This window comes from Glycine soja, chromosome 6, assembly GCF_004193775.1.
Source record: "Glycine soja cultivar W05 chromosome 6, ASM419377v2, whole genome shotgun sequence".
Taxonomy (NCBI): domain Eukaryota; kingdom Viridiplantae; phylum Streptophyta; class Magnoliopsida; order Fabales; family Fabaceae; genus Glycine; species Glycine soja.
The window spans coordinates 16,270,883-16,292,957 of NC_041007.1; the positions used below are offsets into that span (position 1 = coordinate 16,270,883).

At 36.3% G+C, this 22,075-nt stretch overlaps 1 protein-coding gene across 10 annotated transcripts; it reads right to left on the reverse strand.

The window, feature by feature from the left end:
- Positions 1–297: 297 nt before the first annotated feature.
- On the reverse strand, positions 298–22,065 carry LOC114416485 (E2F transcription factor-like E2FE). Of its 10 annotated transcripts, XR_003667475.1 has the most exons (11): positions 21,830–22,064; positions 21,612–21,732; positions 21,442–21,519; positions 21,296–21,352; positions 20,863–20,974; positions 20,019–20,086; positions 19,871–19,931; positions 19,449–19,510; positions 18,781–19,189; positions 2,393–2,488; positions 1,321–1,457 (listed from the first exon to the last, which is right to left on the reverse strand). XR_003667475.1 is itself a non-coding variant. In XM_028381361.1 (10 exons), the coding sequence occupies exons 1-10, from the start codon at positions 21,895–21,897 to the stop codon at positions 859–861; spliced, it is 1,068 nt and encodes a 355-aa protein (XP_028237162.1). In that variant the 5' UTR covers positions 21,898–22,064; the 3' UTR covers positions 298–858. The 10 variants fall into 10 exon arrangements, 9 of the variants coding, with proteins under 9 accessions (XP_028237162.1, XP_028237168.1, XP_028237161.1 ...); XM_028381361.1 differs by lacking the exons at positions 1,321–1,457; positions 2,393–2,488 and adding an exon at positions 298–890; XM_028381367.1 differs by lacking the exons at positions 1,321–1,457; positions 2,393–2,488 and adding an exon at positions 298–890 and having other exon boundaries at positions 18,774–19,189; positions 21,830–22,063.
- Positions 22,066–22,075: the final 10 nt, after the last annotated feature.

The window sequence follows — 22,075 nt, forward strand, 5'->3', positions numbered from 1 at the left end:
GTGCAAAAGGGGCATATGTGACATCATAACTGTCAGGCGCAAGAAACATAATAGTCTTTCATACCAAAGGATTGATGCAGTGATATAAAATATTATTGCATTTACATGTATGAAAATAATCTATTTAATAGGAGAATTCAAATTCAATTTTTATGGAAAAAAAATTGAGCCAACGATAATCATATACAAGTAAGATTTTACAGAATTTAAACAAATAGTTGATTACTTCTTTTATCTCTAAACTTTTTTTGTATAATTTACTTTTAATTCCTTAATAAATAAATAAAAAATTGGGAGTAAAAGTGAAATTTCTCTTCTCCAACTAAGGTTGAACCTTAAATAATTACATTATAATCACGAGCCTCAGCAGCATGTACATTCATTTGTTGTTCATTATAAACTTCAAAACAGTCTACAATTTCCATCTGAAGAACTTTAGAAGCGCCTTCAATGCCTTGTTAATCCTGTTATTATCTACAAAGATAGTGATGGGCTGGATTCTTCAATTTGTTTAGAAAGTCTACGCTGAGTCAGTGCCTCAATAATTACTTCGGTACAAGCATCCTTGTTCTGAACTTCAGAATGCTATTTTTTTTTCTGGAGCTTCATCAGCAAGTTGTTCAGAAAGCAATTCTTCAGAAGCTTCCCAATAGACCTCTTTTTCACATCATGTTCAGAGTATTCCTATGGAGTAGCGAGGGATTTTCCTCCCTATCTTTGGTTTTACCACAGATACAAGCTCCATCCATTTTGTTGTAGATTTGGCTTCTCAAGTTCATCTTCTTAGACTGCTACGTTTCACTTATTCCATTTTAACATATCATTGTCCCAAGTGACAAGTTCACAAATCATTCCTTTTTAGATGAACTGAAGTTGCTTTGTTAAGACTCCTAATATAAAATAATTTCTACAATCATTTAGTTATAATTCATATTTTATGATAAGTTTTGTTGACTTTAACAAAATTATCTTAAAAATCAACAGAAATTTGTGATTGAAAGATAGTATAAAATTATTTTACAGTATATCATTATCAAACTTAATTAATAAAGCTTTATAATAAATTAATAATCATAACCTTATAATAAACATGATAAATAATCTATAAGAACTGTTAACTGATCTTTAACATGACATGTGACGGTTAATAAATCAGCACAGGGTAGCTGTACGCTAACCCCTGGAGAACATGGATTCAACAATGGATCATTTTCTTTTGAGAATACAGTAACGCATGGAGAACATGCATTCAGTAATGGATCATTTCATTTTGAGAATATGCCAACATATGTGGAACATACACTCAGTAATGGATCATTTATTTTCTAGAAAAGCTACAATTATCTGGACTGACTTTGGACAAGTCAATTATAAAGTTTTCGTTGACTTTTTCCCAGCAGCTTCAGAGTACCAAGATTTCCATGCTTCCATGTAGTGGGAAAATAGATCTTTTAAAGCTGCATCTCATAAGAAACCCAAACATGAAATCAAATTAATTGAATTTGAAAAGTATATTGCAATGATTGTACATTGAAATGGCAAATAGAAATGCCATATAGCAACCAATTGTCCTACCATAATCTGTCAATACTACAGAAAGTAAAGATCTATACTTGAGAATTCCCCTACTTGTACACCCAAACCCAAACTTGTTTAATGTATTCCCCCGAACTAAACTTCAATCTTAATAATCGTAGATTGATTAAGCTAATTCGTGGTGCGATGTTAGGATCTTTGAAAGGTATAAGACTTAAGTCCTATGTTGAAAGCGTGATATCAATGTATGATTTATAAGGTGTTGGACACTCCAACAACAACTGGATTTTGTAGTGTGGTTCTTTGTAAGTTTAATCAATATAGTAATGTTAGAAAGAGGAATGGGCATGCAATTGATTAGGCCTATTCCTCTGCTTTCTAACATAAACGGGTATATATCATATAAGAAACATGGAATACAGGTGAAGGTGAATTCTTATGCAATCAAACAATTGAATGTTGTAACCTGTGCAAGAAGAGTTTATTAGAAAAGGGCCAAAGTACTTGGGAATAGCTATAAACTTAATCCTACAAAGGTGACATGCCTACAGTAAGAAATAACTATATTTCTTGCTTTGTTGTGTGATGGAGATGGCACTTGAGTTGTAGCGTTTGATCCCTATCTACTATCTAGTAGCACCTTAGCCACTATTTCCACCATAGTTTTAGGTTTTCACCAACCTATCAATCCTCCTGAAGGGGTGGTGCAAGTCATCTTTATTGAATCAAGCGCACAACCAAGATTAATATATAGCAAGAACATTCACTATCTTTCACAAAATAAAGTTGAGTGATCATATTATCCACCAATACTGAAATTGTTATTTCAACAATCTTCCCTCCAATTTTAAAGTACCTTTTGAGATAGTTAACTTCCCAAGTTTCCATCAAGTTGAAAATAATCCAATACATCACACAACAGTCGGGCAATAGGCTCCTTCACGTGTGACTCCTAAGTCATCATAAAAGTTTACATAAGACTTGTCCCCAGAAGAATCTGCATACTCAAGGCTGACAAACTCTAAAATGAACATGAACTCATGGAACTTCCGTAAACTTAACTTGTGAACTTGTAAAAGTATATATGATAAAAAAACAATATTAAAAAATCTATTATTGACATATATGCTTAACAATGCACATAGTAATATTAGACAAGTAGACCTATTAGACTACTTATGTACTACATATAATAGTCCATACCTTTGTAATTAGTACCTCTGGTACTTTATTTCAATATAATATATTTATCTTTGCTGATCAAAAAAAAAAAAATGCTTAACAATGCACTCTTATCACAACAATAATTCAACAACTCAACTTCAATATAAAGCAAAATAACAAATCAGAATAATAAAGTGTAATAGTACATTAGTATTATATAAGATCAAACTACATGAATGACCAAATTATGTATAAATTCAAAAAAAAATATGTTATTAAAGTGAAAATATTTTAAAACAGAGTTAACTTTTTTCAAATCATTTGAGCATGATAAAACATAGTCATTGTGGGGTTAATGGGGGCAAAAATTACAGTCGATTTCAAGTTCATTGACTCACTTCTTGACTTGAGAGTTTACATACACTAAGTTTTCTAAAGTTTACCCAAAAAAGAATTTGATAGAGTTAACTTGTTTTGTCTTTCTAGAATCATACAATCGTAAGAGTTTAAGAATTAAGTCGAGAGTCTTACAACCATGTGCATATTTCAACCTCTTGGCGCTTTTGAAAAAGCCTGGATTAACAAATGGGAAACAAAACCGGACCCAATCTCTAATTTTATTTGTGCAAACTAGGGTAGGCAATAATCAAACCAACATGAACATATTTCACAATTAAATTCGATAATTGATTTTTTGAATTGGGTTCATGAACAAACTTGAGTTTAAAATGAGCTCATTAAACATTTTTTTTTTTGCACAGCAAAAATTTATATTATATATTATAAATAAGAATCAGTACTAGGTGTACTGAAGTGTACAACAGATAATATAGGCAATGAAAAGTCAAACCCAACGAAAAGTCAAACCCAACTAAAAGACAAGTACAATACAATACAGCTGACCAGCTATGTCAAACCCCTCTATGAGAGTTCCTCCTTCAAGTTAGTTGACCAATGGTTAAAATGAGTTTGGAATCCCTTCTCCATACACCTTAACCAGGACCAAGTATGTAATAAGGCTTCATCCATGACTTTTTCAGCCCAAGTATGTAATAAGGCTTCATCCATGACTTTTTCAGGATTCAAGAGCTGGTTGTTGAAGACCAAGCTGTTTCATTAAACATTAAGTTATGTATAATTTGAATCAATTGGTTCATGAATCAACTCTCTCTATAAATATATATGTTTGTGTGTAGAGAGATTCACTTATTCCAAGAGTTTGACTCTTTTAGTTGAAGTGCATTAAAAAACAACACCAAAATATTTAGGAAAAAAACTCAGTAAATTCATTTGGTTTGGTAAATTTACTTTGAGGATAATAGTAATATAAAAACTTCGTACCACATTGCCCAGAGGCTCTTCGCTATGCGAAGGTATGGGGGAGGGATGTTGTACGCAGCCTTACCCTTGCATATGCAAAGAGGCTGTTTCCGGATTCGAACCCATGAGGATAATAGTAATATGTATTTAATTTTTTAAAATACAAAAAATAAAGATGTCTCTCTCCTCTCCCATTTATTAGGCACCATTGTTGGAAAATGTTTTCTCTGTAACTGACTCTCACTCTTTGCAGTGCCCTTCTCTTTCCACGATAGAACATTTTTTTGTTACGAGATAAAAAGCCAAAAAAACACCATTGCAGAACACTTTTTTTCACATGACAGAACATATGCAAAAAAGTAAAGCACCATTGCAGCAAAATTTGATCAAATTCAAATAATCGTAGGAAGAAGTGATCAGGATGCTGCTCTTGTTTGGCATTGGCGATGCCATTGGAAACGTAATGAGGATCTGGATGCTTGAAACGTGGGTCATTCAAGAGGAAGGAGGAAAAAAATAATTTTTAAAACTAAATTAAATATTGAATTACTATAATAACCTTTAAAAAATAGATTAAAATAAACAAACAATGAATTTTATGTCCAAAATATTTTGGTGGAGATTGTTAATGCACTCCAACTAAAACAGAGGAGTGTGAATATTAACAAACCCCTACGTATATACATGGTACGAAAAGTAGCAGACAAGGGGAAGAAGTTACAAATTTTTAAAAAGCGGAGGGATGAGGAGAATCGAAGTCAAATGTTGTTACATAAGGAGGCAAAAGAAGTTGCAGCTTATGTGTGGGATTTTGGGAAGGCTACTGGTATTTGTAATGGAGGTATATTCCCTTAATTGGAAGGAGGTTCACATGGTGCAGAGATGATGGTTCTTTCAATTTTTATTTTATTTTTTCAGCGATGATGGTTCTTTCATGAGCAGGCTTGCTAGGTTCTTGGTAACAAAGGAGTGGCAGGAGTTGTGGTCAAATTGTACTCAATGGGGTTTACAAAGAGGGTTGTCTGATCATTGTATTGTGATGTTAAGAGGGGGAAAAAGTTAATTGGGGTCTAAACCATTCAAATTGTTGAATAGCTGGAGGGAACTAGAGTTGAGAGGAGTGATTATGTGTTGAAAGAGAATGAGATAAGAAGGCTGAGTTGAAGGAATTATCAGGGGAGGAGCTAGAGGAGAGGAAAGGTTGTTTTAATAAAGTGTGTCAGTTGTCAGAAGTTGAGATGTATCATGGCAAAAATCTAAAAAGTGGTGGTTAATAGAAGGAGACGCAAATTCTAGATATTTCCATAGATGCAATCAGAGTGGATGAGATTTCAAGTACGGAATTCGAGGGTGTTCAATATTCATGAGCCTGAACATTTAAAAGAAATGAAAGAAATGATCTTACAGCATTTCAAGAAACATTGTGAACAGAAATTAAATGTAGGGGCAAAGTTTATAGAATTGGAATTCAAAAAATTAGAGAATATTGCTTCAAGCGTGATTGAACCATCCAAAGAGGAGGAGTGGCAAAACATGATTTTATTTTTGGTTTCTTATGCAGTGGGAAGTGGCAAAACATGATTTTATGTCATTTTTGAAAGAATTTCATACAAACGGCAAGATTGTAAGAGGTGCGAATAATTCTCTCATTTCGTTGATTCTTAAGGAGTGCCCCCAAAAGGTTAGTGATTACATACTTATCTCTGTTATTGGTTGTACGAATAAGGTGTTGGCAAACAAAATGCGAAGGGTGATGCATTAAGTGAAATATTAAATTCATACAATTGATTTTTTAATTAATTTCATATTATTTTAATTTTTGTATGAAGTAAATAACTATGAAATTATTATAACTTATAATTTAAATCCAATTGAGCTGAACCGAATCATTCGCCAAATCAAATCGAATCGATTTAGAGCTGAAAAAGAAAGTTGATAACATTCGAGTTCAAACTAGTATAGTCTGTTGCTTATATATTTTCTTGTTTGGAAAACACATTTTATAAAGATATAAGCCTTAAGATTTTTTCACAAACAGTTTTCAAATATCAAAAGTAACATCTACTTTTCAGGATAAGAAACAAAAACAGAATCTGGTATTTTCAAGTAGCTTTTTAAGCAGTATGCATAAGTAGCTTTGAAGTATTTTTTATTAGAAAACTATTTTCATACAAAGTACCAAACGAGCCTTCTTAAATTCAAATTAAAGTTACTTAAAAGTCATAATCAATCAAGTGTTATTATTTAACCCTCTTTTTAGTGATATTTTAATCCACTTTAGGTTCAACTTTACTCAACTCACTCATTTTTAGCTCAAAATTATATGTATAAAGGTGTTGTATTTCTCTAGTTGAATTAAAATGTCTAGTACTTCATATTGTGTTTTTTTTGCGATATCCCATTATGTTCCTTTCGGGGTTTGATCGTTCTACTTCGCTAATCCTAGATAGGCATGACAACAGGAATGGTGGGGACGAGTTTCACTCTCCCTATCCCCAGAAAAACCGGTATGGGTTTGGATATCACGCGTAATCAACCACACTAGACATACCACAAAAGAGACAAATTTAAAATTTTAATATTGATTCTCGTCAAGTTTTATCAAGTTTGAGCATACCACACGTAATCAACCACACTATTTTTTATACTTTTAATTAATTCATATATTTTTAAATATTATATATAACTTTTTTAATTATATTATAATTCAAATAATATATAAAAATAATAAATAAATAAAAATTAAAGATAAAAATTAAGAATGAAATTATATTTTAGTTAAATATAATTTTAAATTTGTTCTTTAATTATTATTAATCCTGCCTAGGTTAGCTATGCTATTCTTAGCCGGTCCCAAGCCCGGATAAAAGAAGAGGGTTGTGTTAGGCTTTCAACGACCAACGTAAAACTTTGTCGAATCTCTATGACATGGATCAATTACGTAATAATGTGAATGCTAGGTCGTTGCCCGGAAGCAACGCGCTGTATGGCTCGAGTACAGTGTCAAAAGAGCAAGGGCCGCTGCATCGCCGCCCGGATGTAGTGAAAAGTAAGCAAGGGTTCCCACATTTTCGTGAACGGGTGTGGGTAAAGAAGCTAGTTCATGACAGGAGGATTCGCTTTGGTACATGGAATATAAGCACACTTACTGGAAAATCTATGGAAATAGTGGATGTTATGGTGAGGAGGAAGATCAATTTTATGTGCCTACAAGAAACAAAGTGGACAGGTGAAAAAGCGAAAGAATTAGACAACTTGGGATTTAAGCTGTGATATACGGGAAAAATCAGATTAAGAAATGGGGTAGGGATTATTGTGGACAAGGAGTGGAAGAAGGATGTCGTGGATGTAAGAAGAGTAGGAGATCGTATCATAGCCTTAAAATTGGTAGTGGGACAGGACACCTTTAATGTTATTAGTGGGTACGCACCTCAGGTTGGGTTAGCAGAACACTTTAAGGTAAAATTTTGGGAGGATCTAGAAGGGGTACTTCAGGATATACCCCAAGGAGAGAAAGTTTTCCTAGGAGGGGATCTCAATGGACATGTAGGCAGCGTGGCTAGAGGTTTTGAGGGGGTGCATGGGGGTTTTGGCCTAGGGGAGATGAATGGGGAGGGTAAATCCATCTTGGAGTTTTCGGAGGCTTTAGATCTTTCTATAGCCAATACATGGTTTAAGAAAAGAGCGGAACATCTTATCACTTACAAAAGTGGAGGGACATGTTCTCAGATAGATTTCTTCCTTATCAGGAAGTCTGATAGGAAGTATTGCTTGAACTGTAAAGTTATCCCGGGAGAGAGCTTGACTACCCAACATAGAGTTTTGGTCATGGATGTAAGAATTAGAGATAGGGCAAAGAGAAGAAGTCCTATGGTAGCACCAAGGATCAAATGGTGGCACTTGAAGGGTGAGAAACAAGGAATCTTCCAACAAAAGATATGGAAGGGATGGTGTGGACAATCACAAGGAAGTGCAAATGATATGTGGAACAAGATGTCCCAAGAGATTATTAAAGTGGCTAAAGAGACGTTGGGTGAATCTAGAGGTTTTGGACCTAGGGGTAAAGAATCGTGGTGGTGGAATGAAAGTGTTCAGAGCAAAGTTAGAGTAAAAAAGGAGTGTTTCAAGGAGTGGTCTAGGTGTAGAAATTCTGAAACTTGGGATGAGTATAAGATAGCTAGAAATGAAACCAAAAAGGCGGTGAGTGAGGCAAGAGCCCAAGCTTTTGACGGACTATACCAAGCTCTAGGAACCAGGGACGGAGAAAGATCTATATATAGGCTTGCTAAGGGTAGAGAGAGGAAGACTAGAGATTTGGATCAAGTAAAGTGTGTTAAGGATGAAGAAGGCAAAGTCTTAGTGCATGAAAAAGATATCAAGGAAAGGTGGAAGGCGTATTTCCACAACTTATTTAATGATGGATATGGATATAACTCTAGCAGTCTAGACACAAGAGAAGAGGACCGGAACTATAAGTACTATCGTCGGATTCAGAAACAGGAAGTAAAGGAAGCGTTGAAAAGAATGAGTAACGGTAAGGCGATGGGGCCAGACAACATACCTATTGAAGTGTGGAAAACTCTTGGAGATAGAGGTCTGGAGTGACTCACCCAACTCTTTAATGAAATTATGAGGTCAAAACGCATGCCGGAGGAATGGAGAAGCACGTTAGTGCCAATCTATAAGAACAAGGGGATATACAAAATTGTGCAAATTATAGGGAAATCAAGCTCATGAGTCATACCATGAAATTATGGGAAAGAGTGATCGAACGGAGATTAAGAAAGGAGACTCAAGTTACTGAGAATCAATTTGGTTTCATGCTGGGAAGGTCGACCATGGAAGCGATCTATTTATTACGACGGGTGATGGAGCAATATCGCATGGACCAACAAGACCTGCACTTGATTTTTATTGACTTGGAGAAAGCGTATAATAGAGTGCCTAGAGAGATTTTGTGGAAAGCTCTAGAGAAGAAAGGGGTTAAGGTTGCATATATTCGAGCTATTCAAGATATGTATGATAGGGTATCGACTAGTGTTAGGACACAAGGTGGAGAGTCAGACGATTTTCCCATCACAATTGGTTTGCATCAAGGGTCAACCCTTAGCCCCTACCTTTTTACCTTAATTCTGGATGTCCTCACGAAACAAATCCAAGAGATAGCGCCGAGATGCATGCTTTTTGCAGATGACATAGTCCTCCTTGGAGAGTCGAGGGAGGAGTTGAATGAGAGGTTGAAAACTTGGAGACGAGCTCTATAAACACATGGTTTTCACCTAAGCAGAAGCAAATCGGAGTATATGGAATGTAAGTTCAACAAAAGAAGGAGGGTTTCTAACTCAGAGGTGAAAATAGGAGACCATATTATCCCTCAAGTCACATGGTTTAAATATCTTGGGTCTGTAATACAGGATGATGGAGAAATTGAAGGGGATGTGAATCATCGCATTCAAGCAGGATGGATAAAATGGAGAAAAGCATCGAGGGTGTTATGTGATGCAAAGGTACCGATCAAGCTAAAGGGAAAGTTTTATCGGACTGCGGTAAGACCGGCGATTTTGTACGGAACAGAATGTTGGACGATCAAGAGCCAACATGAGAATAAAGTAGGTGTAGCGGAGATGAGGATGTTGCAGTGGATGTGTGGTAAGACTCGACAGGATAAAATTAGAAACGAAGCTATTAGAGAGAGGGTTAGAATAGCGCCTATTGTAGAGAAGATGGTGGAAAATAGACTTAGGTGGTTTGGGCATGTAGAGAGAAGATCGGTAGACTCTGTAGTGAGGAGAGTAGACCAGATGGAGAGAAGGCAAACAATTCGAGGCAGAGGAAGACCCAAGAAGACTATAAGAGAGGTTATCAAAAAGGATCTCGAACTTAATGATTTGGATAGAAGTATGGTACTTGATAGAACATTATGGCGGAAGTTGATCCATGTAGCCGACCCCACCTAGTGGGATAAGGCGTTGTTGTTGTTGTTGTTGTTATTGTTGTTGTTCTTTAATTATTATTATTATTTAACTATCAAACTAATTAATTTATATTTTTTTGAAATATGAAAAAAATTATAACAAAATCTTATATTATATGTATGTATATGTTCTAATAAAAAATATGTAACTAGAATAGGTTTGGATACAAGGTAAAATAGGAATGGCAAAGTCTACTTGGATCCTATGGATACCCACAAAATATCCGCCCGCAAGCGGGGACGATATTTACCCACATGTTAGTGTTAGGTACGAGGGTGAGTATTTATCCCAAATTTATGCAGGTATGGATGCAAGTACGAATACTGTACATACACCCTGCTTTGCCTCATGCACGAGCACACATATATGTGTGTGCGTGTATGTATGTATGTATATATATATATATATATATATATATATATATATATATATTATTTTCTATGAAAAAGAATTATGCATTTTTTTAAAATTTTATAACTAATAATCTACTTGTACTACAACAGTCTCCCCCTTGAGTACAAGTCATTATCATCCACGAGTATTCCATGGTAGCCATTAGAGCCCACAAGCTCTAACTACTTGCACCTCTGCTCCACCCATGGGACATGCCGCCTAAACCCACCGTCAAGAAAACTTTCGATACAAGGGATCCCAAGGGATCAAGATCCATTGTCGCCATCTTATTCGTCTGAGTCGATCACCAAGTCGAAGCATTGGCATTGATACCAGTTGTGGGAGAATTGAGTGGAGTAAACACAGATGAGATTTACACCAATGAGTCATGAGTAACCACATAAGAAAATTTGACATCATACTTTAACCCAAAACCTTAAGGTTCAAGTTTATGAGTCTTCTCCTCACTTATATAGTGTTCAACTTTTTCACTTCTACTTAATATGAGATTTCACCTCACAATTGAACTCCAACTATTGGCACACCCAAGAACACGTTGTATCCTGTGGTAGATCTCCTATAAATAATTGATCCTACATAGTCAACATCAATATATACTTTCATGGATAAATTTTTCTCCTTTTTAAACAACTTCTTTCCTAGAGAAGACTTCAAGTACTGAATGATCCTATTTACTGCTTGCAAATGTCTCTCTCTTGGGTCATGCATAAATTAACTAACCACACTAACAACATAGGCTATATCCGGCCTGGTGTGGGATAAGTAGATAACTTTTCCCACAAGTCTTTGGTATTGTGTCTTCTCTACCTTTGGGTTTTCTTCATCATTTCCAATCTTGTGATTTTGCTCTAGAGGTTTTACAGCCCAACTTGTCAACTTCTTTAAGGAGATCAAGTATATATTTTCTGAGAAATGAAGATACCTTGCCTAGAGTGTGCAACCACTATCTCGAGGAAGTACTTTAGCTTCCCGAGATCCTTCATCTCAAATTGGGCAGCTAACCTCTCCCTTAAGTTTTATTTTTCAAGTTCATCATCGCCTGCAATAATTATATCATCGACATAGACCAAGAGCAAAGTAAGTTTTCCATCTTGGGAGTGTTTTATAAAGTGAGTATGGTCACCTTGGCTTTGCTTGTACCCCAAAGATACCATAACTTGAGTGAACTTACCAAACCAAGCCCGAGAAGACTGCTTAAGACTGTATAGGACCTTCTTTAGTCTGCAAACTTTATTTCCTCCATTAGTGGCACCATATCCAGGTGGAATCTCCATGTACACTTCTTCCAAGCTTCCATGTAAGAAAGCATTTTTAACATCAAATTGATGCATCTCTCAACCAAAGTGCACTGCTAAGCAGATGATGATCCTAACTATATTCATTTTTCCCATTGGGGCGAATGTCTTCCCATAATCGATCCCATAGGTTTGGGTGTATCCCTTTGCAACTAACCTTGCCTTATATTAGTCCAATGTGCCATCAGCCTGATATTTAACTGTATATATCCACCTACAATCCACTACCTTTTTGTCTTTCGATTTCTCTACAATCTCCCAAGTCTCATTCCTTTCCAATACACCTATTTCTTCATTCATGGCTCAAACTCAGTTCTCATCCTTTAAGGCTGCTTGTATTGATGTAGGGATTCTAATAGAATCAATAGCTAAAACAAAACTCTGTTGCTATAGAGAAAGATCTTTTTTCTTTTCTTAAGGCAATTGGCAAATCATCTAGGTTAAATTCACAAGAGACATCTAAGGTGTCCTCAAGAGTATAAGTTCTTACTTCTGGTTCGAATGATTGAAGTTGTTGTTGGACCAGGTTGAGTTTTTTTCTTCGCTGGTACTGGTTCTCAAAGCGTCTGCCCGCCTTATGTTCAAATGGTGATGATGTTGGTTTAGAGTCTTTATCATCCTTTGTAGGAGTGGAATCCTGTAACAAGGGAAAACATGACAACTTGGGACCTCAGCTTCTAAACTATTCTCCCTCTGAAGTAAAGGACTAGTGAAGAAAGACTTTGTTTCATGAAAAGTGACATCTTTGGAAACATAGACATGACAATTTTGAGGGTTATATCATTTGTACCCCTCTTTGTTTGAGGCATAACCTATGAAAACACGACCGAGGATCTAACTTTCCTCGATGGGAACCATGAACATGAATAAAGACACAACACTCAAGACTGGTCATAAAGGGAACAGACAAATAAAATGTGATCATGAATTGAGTAGGACTAACACCATTTAAAACACGAGAAGGTAACCTATTTATCAAGTAAGTAGCGATTAGAACAACTTCCCCCAGTAAGATTTAGGAACAGACATTTAGAAGAGTAAAGCTCTGGCAACCTCAAGGAGATGTCGATTTTTTCTTTCTGCAACCCATTTTGTTGAAGGGCATCCACACAAGTTAACTCATAAACAACACTATTATCTTTGAGGAAATTGGAAAGGTTTTGATTCACATACGCTCTCCCATTATTAGAACACAATCTTTTAATCGGGCTCCCAAATTGTGTTTGAATTATACGATAAAAGTTTACAAACAATTGAAAAACTTCAGATTTGTCTTTCATGAGAAATATCCAGGTGACCCAAGTGCAGTCATCAATAAAAGAAACAACCACTTTGCACCAGAAATATTGCTGATAGGTGCAAGTCCCCACACATCCGAATGAACAAGATCAAAAGGGTTAGAACTTTTATTAGTCCTGGGAAGAAAAGTTATTCGATGGTGTTTAGCAAACTCACAAACATCACAATGAAAAGACTCGATTGGCCTTTTTGTAAACAAAAAAAGGAAATGAAGACTTAAGGACACTAAAAGGAGGATGACCCAAACGTCTGTGTTGAAGTCATATTTGGGAGGATGACCAAGGTTTTGAACATGTCTGATGATTGGAAGTGAGAGTCTTCTATCTAGTACACTCTTTATTGTCCTCATGCTGCAAGTAGTATAGACCGCCCTGCTCTTTAGCAATTCTAATCGTCCTCCCCGTGGCAAGATCTTGGAAAACACAGCAGGAGTCATTTAACAAATTGAGCTGAGTTTGGTGCATTCTGTGGCTGAAGATGAACATAACAGACACAACCAAAGGTGCAAAGAGTGGAATAATTGGGTGGCTTACCAAACAACCTTAAGAAAAGGGAATCATTGTTTAAGACTTAAGAAGGCAACCGATTAATAAGGCGAACAACAATTGAAAGAGCTTCACACCAAAAACGGGAGGGCACAAAGTAGTCCAACATTAAGGTACAAACAACATCAAGAAGATGACGATTTTTTCTTTCAACTACCCCGTTTTGTTGGGGTGTGGAAGGACATGACCTTTTAGATAATATACCCTTTTTTTTGCAAGAACTCTTCAAACAAATGAGATGTATATTCCCCTCATTGTCAGAACGCGGAGTTTTAATTTTTGATGAAAACTGAATTTGAACATAGGCATGAAAGAATTTGAATTTGTAACGCAAAAAGTAGACCCGTGTAAAACGACTATAATCATCAATAAAAGTGATAAAATACCTATAATGTTCATGAAATATTACAGGTGTGATTTCCTATAAATCACAATGAATTATGTCAATCAAATTGAGCAGCACTAAAAGATGGGTAATCTTTATTGTCAAGAACTCTGAATTTCTTCAAGTCATGAAGTACATTGGAATTTGGATGACCAAGACACTTATGCCATAATTGGAAATTAGCAGTTGCAGAATGACAAGAAATAAAAGGCAGAAAAGAACATGGTGACAATGATGAATAAAAAGGAAAAAGATGTCCAACTTGGTCCATTCGCGATCATCTTCCTTGAGTGTTAATCCTGCACAAGACAACCAGATTTGGAGAATTCAACTCTACAAATATTGGTAAGAGATGAACAAATATCACCAATTGTTGTGATAGGTAAATTGTTTCCATTTATAGTATATATTTGCGAATTACCAGAGTAATTTGTAACATTGGTAAGGGCAGCAACATTGTTGGTCATATGATGAATGCGCCAGAGTCAAAATACCATGGAGACTAGGGTAAAGAAGCTTTCCTTGAAAGACTCAAAGCAAAAAAATGTTGAAACGATCATTTGTTGAACCATTTTAGGGGTTAAGGTTGACAAAGAAGCAGGTGGATTCTAGCCCCGAAAATAGGAGTAGTAGAAGAGCTAGTAGTTGTAGTGAAGGTTGTTGCATTTCTCCGTAGTGGTCTGATTTGACATTCTTTTATGATGTGAACTTTTTGCAATAATTACAGAACTTTTTAGGACAGTGGGAAGCATGTCCATGGCCTTTGCAGCAAAAAGATTAGACAGTACTCATGTCTTGTCCTCAAGGTTTGCCTTGTACTGCACACACCACAAGAAGGGAGGCAGATTTCTATTGTTTCATGTTTGCCTGAGTAAGAAGACGTTCTTCACAAAGCAATTCATTTAGGCATTCATCCAAGGAGGGAACAATAGCTTTATTCATTAGGTTGGTTCGAATGACCTCAAAATCATATTTCAATTTCATAAGAAATTGATCTCGTTTTGTGGTGTCAAGAACGTTTTGGACTGCAATTTGTCCTTCAATTGATAAACCTTTATAGATAATGTCAGTATATTCAGCCCAAAGATTCATGAAATGAGATTAAAAATAAAAAATTGAGACTATTCGGTTGAAAAATGGCAATTTCATGTTCAAGTTGGAACTTGCAAGCAATGTTGTTTTGATTATAAATTTTCTTCAGGTAGTTCCACATCTTTGTTGTTGTGGTGAAGGGTCTCAGATTAAGGATGATATTAGGCTCAACAGAGCCTATGATCCAAGTCATGACCTGTGCATCTTTGACCTCCCATTTGGCATGTGCCTTCTTGTGCATAGTTTTGTCAGAAGCATAATCAGTTTTGTCAACATGACCCCAAAGCTCCTTGTCTTTGACAAAGATCTGGAACTAGAATGCCTAGGTGGAGTAGTTCTTTCCATTAAGACAAACAAAAAGGACATCATATTTTTCTGTAGACACGATACTGGGAAAAATCACAAGAGAAAAAACAAGAACAAAATTGTTTGCAAACAGTATCGTGTATGAACAGTAACATGCCTGAGCAATACCACACAAGAGACTAGAACTAGGAACTCAGAGACTGAGAGCACAGCGAAGAAAAAAAAATTAGGTTGGGGTCAAAACCTAGACTGATACCATGTTAAACTTAGAGAAATTGGGATGAAAATTGTGTCTTCTCCTCTGGAGAATTCTCATTTAAATAATATGATACAATCTGATTTCGAGACTTGAAGTTTGCTAAAAAACTTTATATGGTAACCTACAACTTGGCTAACTAATTAAGGATATAATTACATAGTTACAACTATACAATCATGCAAGATATGCTTGTTTAAAGGGCCAACAAATTTGTACAAATAATGCCAAATAATATGCCTATCCTATTGACAAACCCAACCCCCACCCTATACAAGCCTCAGCCACTCAACTACATCACCTCTACCGCATGGACGCAATTGTTTCCTTTCATCTCCTTACAATTTCATACCCTTCCCTGAACCTGAACCCAACTTTTCCTTCCCCCGGCATCCCATCCTAACTTCAAACTCTTCGCTTACACTCTGCCTCAGTCTTTGCCACTCCAAAAGGCCTCCACCCACATTGGCCTCATGATCACCACATTCCCCTCAAACCCAACTCCTCCCCTATCAACCTAAAGCCATATTGATATCCACACACCCACAAAGGCGCTATGACTATAATTATTCAAGATTTGTTGGATGATGGTCATATTCACCCTAGCCAAAGCCTTTTTCTTTTGTCGTAATCCTTGTCAAAAAGAAAAAGGATGACTCATGGAGAATGTGTGTAGACTATCAAGCCCTTAACGTGATCACTATTTTGAATCATTTTCCCATACCCACTCTGTACAAGTTATTTGATGAGTTAGGTAACGCTAGATCTTTTCCAAAATACACATGCATTCAGGGTACCACCAAATTCATGCTCACCCCCCATGGCCGACATTCCTAAAACTATCTTTTGTACATTCGATGGTCACTACAGATATTGTGCCATGCCGATTGGCCTCACCAATGCACCTTCTTTTCAGGCTGCGATGAATGGCATGTTGCGTCCTTACCCACGCAAGTCTGTGCTAGTGTTTTTTTATGATATAGTTGTGTATAGTGCCTCATTGAGTGACCATTTACACCACCTACAAGTTATTCTTCAATTATTATAGGACCATTGTTTTTATGCCAACTATGCTAAGTGTGTTTATATGAAGTCAAATGCAGTTGAAATTTGCTTTACAAAGTTAAAAAAAGCTTTGACTTCAGCTCTGATCCTTGCCTTACGGATTTCTCCCAACCCTTTGACTTGGAAAGAAATGAGTCCACCATAGCCATTGGCACGATGCTATCCCGAAAGGGCTATCTCATAGCCTTCTTTAGCAAAAAGTTGGGCCCTCGTCTGCAAACAGAAACAATTTACACCTAATTGGAGGCATTTACAAAATCAGTTAAAAAGTGGAGGCATTTCCTAATTGCTCTAAATTTTGTATTATCAACAACCAACAAAGCCTTAAGCACCTTGTTTCTCGTAGTTTCCAGGCCCCTGACGAACATAAATGGGTGACCAAACTACATGGCTTCACTTTTGACATCGTTTATCGCCCGGATTGCAAAAACACAGATGTTGATGCCCTTTCTCGCCACATTGATCCTAAGAATACCTCTTTTGTTCTTCTCACAATTTTCTCCCCTTTTCCCACTTTACTCAATGACCTCTACCATTACCGTGCTCACCACCCAGATGGCTTGCCCCTTGTCCAAAAGAACACTACAGATCAGTCCACCCCTCCCAAATTCATTTTAAATAATGGTTTAATGTTTTTTCAACAAAGATTTTTCCTACCAGATGTCAACGATTTCAGACAAATAACTCTTCAAGAGCTGCATTCCACCCTGATGGCAGGCCACCCGATCATCCATGCAACCATAGGCCAGGCCTCTATAAGCATGTCAAGGCTTATGTCAACTTTTGCATGAGCCCTTTTAGTCCCTCTATGATCGGCCCCCACCAGCCTTGCCTAATTTATTATCCCGCACTTCCTCCATTGTCCACCTAGATCATTGTCCACCTAGATCAGATCATGGAAGAAAGAAAAACAGTGTTCTAATCCCTGTGCAATAACTTGCCTCTCACTAAATAACACATGATTGATCAAGTAAACCAACACTGCATTGACATTACCTTTGAAGTGGACGAATGGGTTCTTCTGCGCCTCCCATCATACAGTCAAATATCTATTTCACCATCCCCATCTCAGAAACTGTGTTGCAGCTATCATGGCCCCCCTACCAGACTATCTATCACATAGGAACAGTGGCATACAAACTTTGTTTGCCCCCTTCTTCGCACGTTCATCTTGTCTTCCATGCCACACTCCACCACCGTTTCAAGGGACCACCCCCACTTTCCCCTCCTCCGCCAACTCTTATCGAAAACACCATTTTCACAAACACTCCCTTTGACAAAATCGAAACACCTTTTTCTAATACTCACCAAGCTCCCTCTCATGTTTCCAAGATAGGCTCTTCGATTCCCAATCCAAACTCAACTTGCCCACCCACTCAACCAATCATGTCATTACCCACGTGGCTCCATCACCACTAGCCACTCGTTGGGCCTTTGTGGACAAAGGCCTTATCGAACTCGGGGGTATTGTTATGGGACCACCCACAAGTTATATCAAGCCCAAAAGAACTCTCAAAGAGGCCAACAAACTTATGGATCATATACACTGAATTGGATCGCTAGAGACCTTCTCTGCTTTATTTTATTCCCATCCTAGAAATTTCCTAGAGTAAAGGAATTGTACCAGCTATAGGACACTCCTTGAAGGAAATATCCACCCTTTCGTATTTAAATCGCTTTGTCTTAATGAAATACCATAGAAGAATGTTATCTTTATTTTAGATCTTTTATTTTGTTATTGTGGAGACCATCCCTCTCAAATTGGACAAGATCCTTCATAGGGTTTTCTTACCCAAAACCTTATCAGATGTTCCCTAGGGCATATCTCTTTACAAAAGATATTCAAGAGAATCTCTGATTCCCCCTCTCTAAAATGGTACTCACTACAAATAACTGATATCTCTCACACAACACACCTTTACTTATGTAACCAATTTTGTGCCAAAAATCTACCATACCATCTCACTTCTTTGAACACAAGTAAAATTGCACTAGCTTTGGGCTTATAAACTTTTCATATTTAGGGTCAATAAAACAATTAGTCATGCAGAAATATATATGTATGCATATATATATATACCAAACAAAATTTCATATCTAATAATGCAGAGAAGGAATTACCTCTAACCTTGGTTTTGATATTGAGGACGATGCTCCTGTGCGAGGCTGTCCCAGTCATGCACCTTTTTCACACTATTATTTTCAGAGGTTCCAACTTTGGGCACATAAGCTGGAGCAAAAGGGCCAAACTGATAGCTCTCTGAAGTCTGCTTAGCATCTTTTTTTATGATGATTTTCTCTAACTGAGCTCGTGGACTAATATTTTCGTGTTGATTTTGCATTTTAGAATTCTGGCCATCCATGGACAAATCAACTTTGTTCCTTTTAAAACTTATGTTTCCAATGTCAGTTCCAAACATCCTTTTCCGTGACTCTTTGACATTTGAATTTTGAGCCAAGTCAACTGATCCACCCCATGTTTTTCCCCTCACACCCAACCACCTGAATGCTGGTTTTCTTGTGTTTGTTGTATGGGTCTACATCCATTTTAAACTCATCATAAACTTATTGTAATTCATTTTAAACTCATCATAAGCTTATTGTAATTTATTAGAATACAAAAAGTGCAGAGGCAAATTTAAATGGTGAAAATAAAAAATATAATACTCCTATGCATGAATTGAATCCCACCACAAACAGTCTAACAAAAACCAACAAACTAACATTGACTGATAAAAAAACTACTGTTGTAATGCTCTTAATGGAAAATTTAAAGTGAACTGAGGAGAATATCACCTTCTCGATTAGGTTCATGGAGGATAACACATTCGCAATATCATATAGACGTCTGACTTTTGCTGTAAGATAAATATCATACAAGTAAAAACTGAGAAAGTTAAATGCTTCTTCCTCCTTTGTCAATCAATAATGAACAAGTATAAGGGTGTATTTGGAAGAGCTTTTAGACTTAACATATGCACTTCTGTAATCGTTTGAGAAAGCTAATAAAAATAACTTATGACGTGTCCATAAGCTGTCTTTAACTTATTTCGATAAAATTTTCAGAATAACTTATAAAAAGGATCTGCAATTATATAAAAGAGAAATGCTAACAACACACTCATTTAAATAGTTTCTCTCTTGTTCACTGAAATTCATTGAAAATCACCAAATTTTGAGTCTCACTTTTTATTTAACAAAAGTTTAGTATCACTCACTTCTATTGTTGGCATTTCCAAGCAACAACTTTGCAGCTTCGTCAAGGGAGATCATTTCAAACTGAGTAATTGTTGGAAAATATCAACATATTAGCACGTAATCAAATTGAAATGTCAAAGAACCGTTCAAGAAATTAGCAACACTCACATTAGAGCAGACAAAAAGCTTGACAAAATTCTGAGTAAGCAATGCCAGAGATTTTTCCCTTCTGTTTTCTGCAAAACATGAAGTGGTGTCAATACTTGTAATATCACAATGCTCTATTTGTAAATACCACACCCTCCTTTTATGTTTCATATTTCAAAGAAAAGGAATGTTAATAATGTTAGGAAGTCCCACATGTCTAGTTCTTGGGATACAACTTATATATCTCTTGGATAACTTCACTTAGTGTCAATTGGTTTTAAGTTGAGATCTAACATAGTATCAAAGTCTATAGTCCATCTTAGTTCTTGCCTATTCCAGAGGCAGGCCTCTGTGTAGGGGTGTTAGGAAGTCCCACTCAGTGTCATTGGTTTTAGATTGAAATCTAAAAAATAAAATACTCTTTAACACATTTATTACTTCCACCATCTTTTGGCAATTCTTTTTATTTGCAAAAAAATATTTTTTTAATGTCAATAATCAATATCTCTCCAACTCCCATTAGTCACATGTCAGAAATTTATGACCATTTTTTTTTCCTTGCTCATCTTTTTATTTGCAAAAAAATATTTTTTTTAATGTCAATAATCAACATCTTTAAGTGCATGTCTGGAAATGGGTTAGAATGGCGCTGAATGAAAGTTTAGCACCTTGGAATGCACAAATGAAATCTAAACCTAAACCAATCCAACCATTGAACTTTAAATGCATTCTGGAAATGGGTTGGGATGGCCCTGAACGGAAGTTTAACCCTTTCGAATGCACAAACATACTAGTATTGTGAATGATGAATTGTGTTCAACGTGTGATCAGTTAGATGTAACTGTAGCAAAAAATTTAAACATACCATTCTTGGAGGATTTGACAGTAGCAGTGTAATCAGGATTTTCCTTCTCACTCTGACTCCCAATGTTAATATTAGGAAATGTTTCTTCTTCCTCCTCCTCATCATCAGACACCTAAAACAGTTTGTTTAACACTAAATTAATCACCAATTGACAAAACTTCCTATCAAGGGTTTCCTATTCTAAACCTTCCTATTCTAAACCTAAACACGGACATGAACAGAAAGATGAAGTTATACTTTTTCCACCCTTATACGCCCAGGAATTTATTTATTTTTCTCTGCCATGACATAAAATTTAAGTTAAAGAAAACGATGTCAAGGGAAGGGAATGCAATGATCAAAGCTAGAAATCAGAAGCATCCTATTTTTTTCTCTCTTTTTTCTTTATTTTTTTCTCTTTTTCAAAACCACAGAATAGAGACAAATCACTCACTTTTGCATTGTCATTGGAGTCATCAAATGATCCAGGATTCTCCTTCAAACCTTCATCCTACAAAACAATTAGAAACCTAGAATCAAAGTCAAATCTTAGTTGTGTCGGTGTCAAACAAACTCGTCTAATCTTTCAAATAAGAAAACCTTAAGTTCTTGTAAGGCAGCAGGAATTGCACAAAATCCTTTCCAAGTATACTGATTCTTAGCTTTTCTGGTTAGCACCTGAAAATTTAAATAAATAAATAAATAAAAAACATGCTAGCAAACGAATCAAAGATAACCGACTTGTCTGAGAAGATAAGACAGAAAATTACACCGACACTCTCTAAAACATTAACGATGTCGTAGATCCGACGTCTTTCTACACCTAACCGCGAAGCTGCGTCATCGAGACCGACCAGGCGCACACCTTCTTTGTTGTACAAACTCAGAAAACTGCATCATCAAGACGCGCGTTGAAACTAGAGGACCGATTAAATCAAACAAAAAAAGGAAAAAGAGAAAAAATAAAGAAAAAAGAGAGAAAAAAAACTTGGTGCAGAGGAGGCCGAGAGATTTTTGCTTTCGGCTATAGGTGTGATGGGTAGACAAAGAAGTCATGGAGGTCCAAGAAATCGATGGGTTTTTTTTTTATTTTTTTATTTTTGTTCAGAAAGGGTGGATTAGGGTAGAGATATTGGAGAGAGAAAGACGATGTTGGGTTGGGGCGGCAGGGTGAACTATTTTCAATTGTTGAAGAGCGGGAATTGACCTGACGAGGCGCTGGATAATCAAGATT

Bases quoted from the DNA above. Each gene is read 5' to 3' on its own strand.
- LOC114416485 (XM_028381359.1), bottom strand. From the start codon at position 21,897: ATGACTTCTTTGTCTACCCATCACACCTATAGCCGAAAGCAAAAATCT. The intron at 19,932-20,018 runs GTGAGTGTTGCT...ACAATTACTCAG, and splicing joins AGCTTTTTGTCTGCTCTAAT to TTTGAAATGATCTCCCTTGA. The intron at 19,190-19,448 runs GTGATATTCTCC...AAATGGATGTAG, and splicing joins CCATGAACCTAATCGAGAAG to ACCCATACAACAAACACAAG.